The sequence below is a fragment of the Palaemon carinicauda genome, chromosome 35 (assembly GCF_036898095.1).
Source record: "Palaemon carinicauda isolate YSFRI2023 chromosome 35, ASM3689809v2, whole genome shotgun sequence".
Lineage (NCBI taxonomy): Eukaryota > Metazoa > Arthropoda > Malacostraca > Decapoda > Palaemonidae > Palaemon > Palaemon carinicauda.
In genome coordinates, this window is record NC_090759.1 from 35,666,126 (window position 1) to 35,668,325 (window position 2,200).

A 2,200-nucleotide genomic window follows, 5' to 3' on the forward strand; every position below is an offset into this window, starting at 1 on the left:
ATAATTGTCTGGTCTATTCTTTACACATTTTCCTCTTTCCTCATACACTTGACAACACTGAAATTACTGAATAGTTCTTCTCTCAAGAGGTTAACTACTGCGCAGTAATTGTTCAGTGGCCACTTTCCTCATGGCAAGGTTAGAAGAGACTCGTTAGCTATGGTAAGCAGCTCTTCTAGAAGAAGGACACTCCAAAATCAAACCATTTTTCTTTAGTCTTCGGTAGTGTCATAACCTCTGTACCATGTCTGCCACTGTCTTGGGTTAGAGATTTCTTGCTTGAGGGTACAATCGGGCACACTATTCTATCTGGTTGCTCTTCCTATTGTTATTTTGAAGTTTTTATCGTTTTGTTACTTACCATTTTTATAGTTTATGTATGAACGATTTATTTTAATGATATTGTTCATAAACTTTTCTTCTAGTTTTCCCTTATTCCCTTTCCTCACTTGGTTATTTTCCCTGTTGGAGCCCTTAGGCTTATAGTGTCCTGCTTTTCCAACTGGGTTTTAGCTTAGGTAATAATAATAATAATAATAATAATAATAATAATAATAGTCAAATTTGTTTATATGATGCTACAGATATGTAAACACTGTACTCTTATTATTAAGAATAATCAATCATAAACCTTTGTAAATAATATTTAATTTGATTTAGGTAGGTCTAACATATAAAGGATAATCAGTGAAATTCCACATTATAAAATGTTTTAAAATATATATTCAACTCTAAATAAACAAGTACTGTGCTATGGATAAAATGATCATTCTGTTTTAATTTTACATTTATGAATTCAAATATTTGTTACTGATTTGACAATAAATAGCCTGGTTATTTGTAAAGATTACACAGGAAATGCGATTTCGTGTTTAACTTTTCTTACTTTTTCATACTAAAAAATAACGATATGGTCAGGTTATCAAAGAGAGAAATTATTATTATTATTATTATTATTATTATTATTATTATTATTATTATTAGCTAAGCTACAGCTCTAGTCAGGAAACCAGGATGTAGTAAGCCCAAGAGGCCCAACAGGGAAAAATAGCCCAGTGAGGAAAGGAGATAAGGAAATGAATAACTATATAAGATGTAATGAACGATTAAAATAAAATATTTTAAGAAAAATAACAACATGATAACATAATTTTCATACATAAAGAAACTTATGTTAGTCTGTTCTACCAATTCAACTACCCGATTAGGAAGATCATTCCACAACTTGGTCACAGCTAAAACTAGACTAAAGCACTTGTGGAGTGCAAACCTCCACTTTGACCTTTGACCTTCCAAAATTTGTTCATGTCCAGCACCTTGACCTTTGACCTTCCAAAATTTAATCATGAGTTTGCGATTACAATTGTGGCCGTATGGTTGATGACCGGAATTTGACCTTTGGCTTGACCTTGACCTTGGACTCGACCTTAACCTTTTACCTTATATAATAATTGGTGGGGATTTTTATACACTCAAATATGAACTAAGTTTGAAGTCTCTGTGACAACGATGACCAAACTTATGGCTGATTACGAAAATTGGATATTTGCTTCACCATGACCTAGACCTTTGACCTTGACCATCCAAAATTTTATAATTTCCAGCCTTTTACTTGAAAGTTAATCCCTGCAAGTTTCATTACTTCATGATTAAAATTGTGTCCATGAAGCTGTTCACAAACATATAAACACACACACACACACACAAACAAACACATAAACAGGGGTGAAAACATAACCTCCTTCCAACTTCACTGGCGGAGGTGATAAAATTTATAGAATAATGTGTAGTATTGAGCCTCATGAGGGAGAAGGCTTGACTATTAAAGGAATAAATATTCATCAACATAACATATGAAGTTCGTTCTATCAATGGACCAATTGTAATTTACTTCACCGACTATCCTTTGTATATCGCATTACTCAGTAAATCGATGTTCATTCTTATGAACCTATTTATGGCAGTAATAACGTTTGATTGATTACCGTAGCTGCTAGCATCAGGTCTAATAACGTAGCTGCTAGTAACAGATCTAATAACATAGCTGCTAGCATCAGGTCTAATAACGTAGCTGCTAGTAACAGATCTAATAACATAGCTGCTAGCATCAGGTCTAATAACGTAGCTGCTAGTAACAGATCTAATAACATAGCTGCTAGTACCAGATCGAATAACGTAGCTGTTAGTATCTGATCGAATA

The 2,200-nt window shown here is 33.2% G+C and overlaps 1 protein-coding gene across 1 annotated transcript in view; it reads right to left on the bottom strand.

Annotated features, from left to right (window-relative positions):
- Positions 1–1,899: 1,899 nt before the first annotated feature.
- The window catches only part of LOC137627221 (uncharacterized), a 5,034-nt gene continuing 4,733 nt past the window's right edge, over positions 1,900–2,200 (bottom strand). The window contains exon 2 of the mRNA XM_068358302.1: positions 1,900–2,200. This exon is cut by the window's right edge and continues 1,236 nt beyond it. Coding sequence (XP_068214403.1) covers positions 1,900–2,200 — 301 coding nt within the window.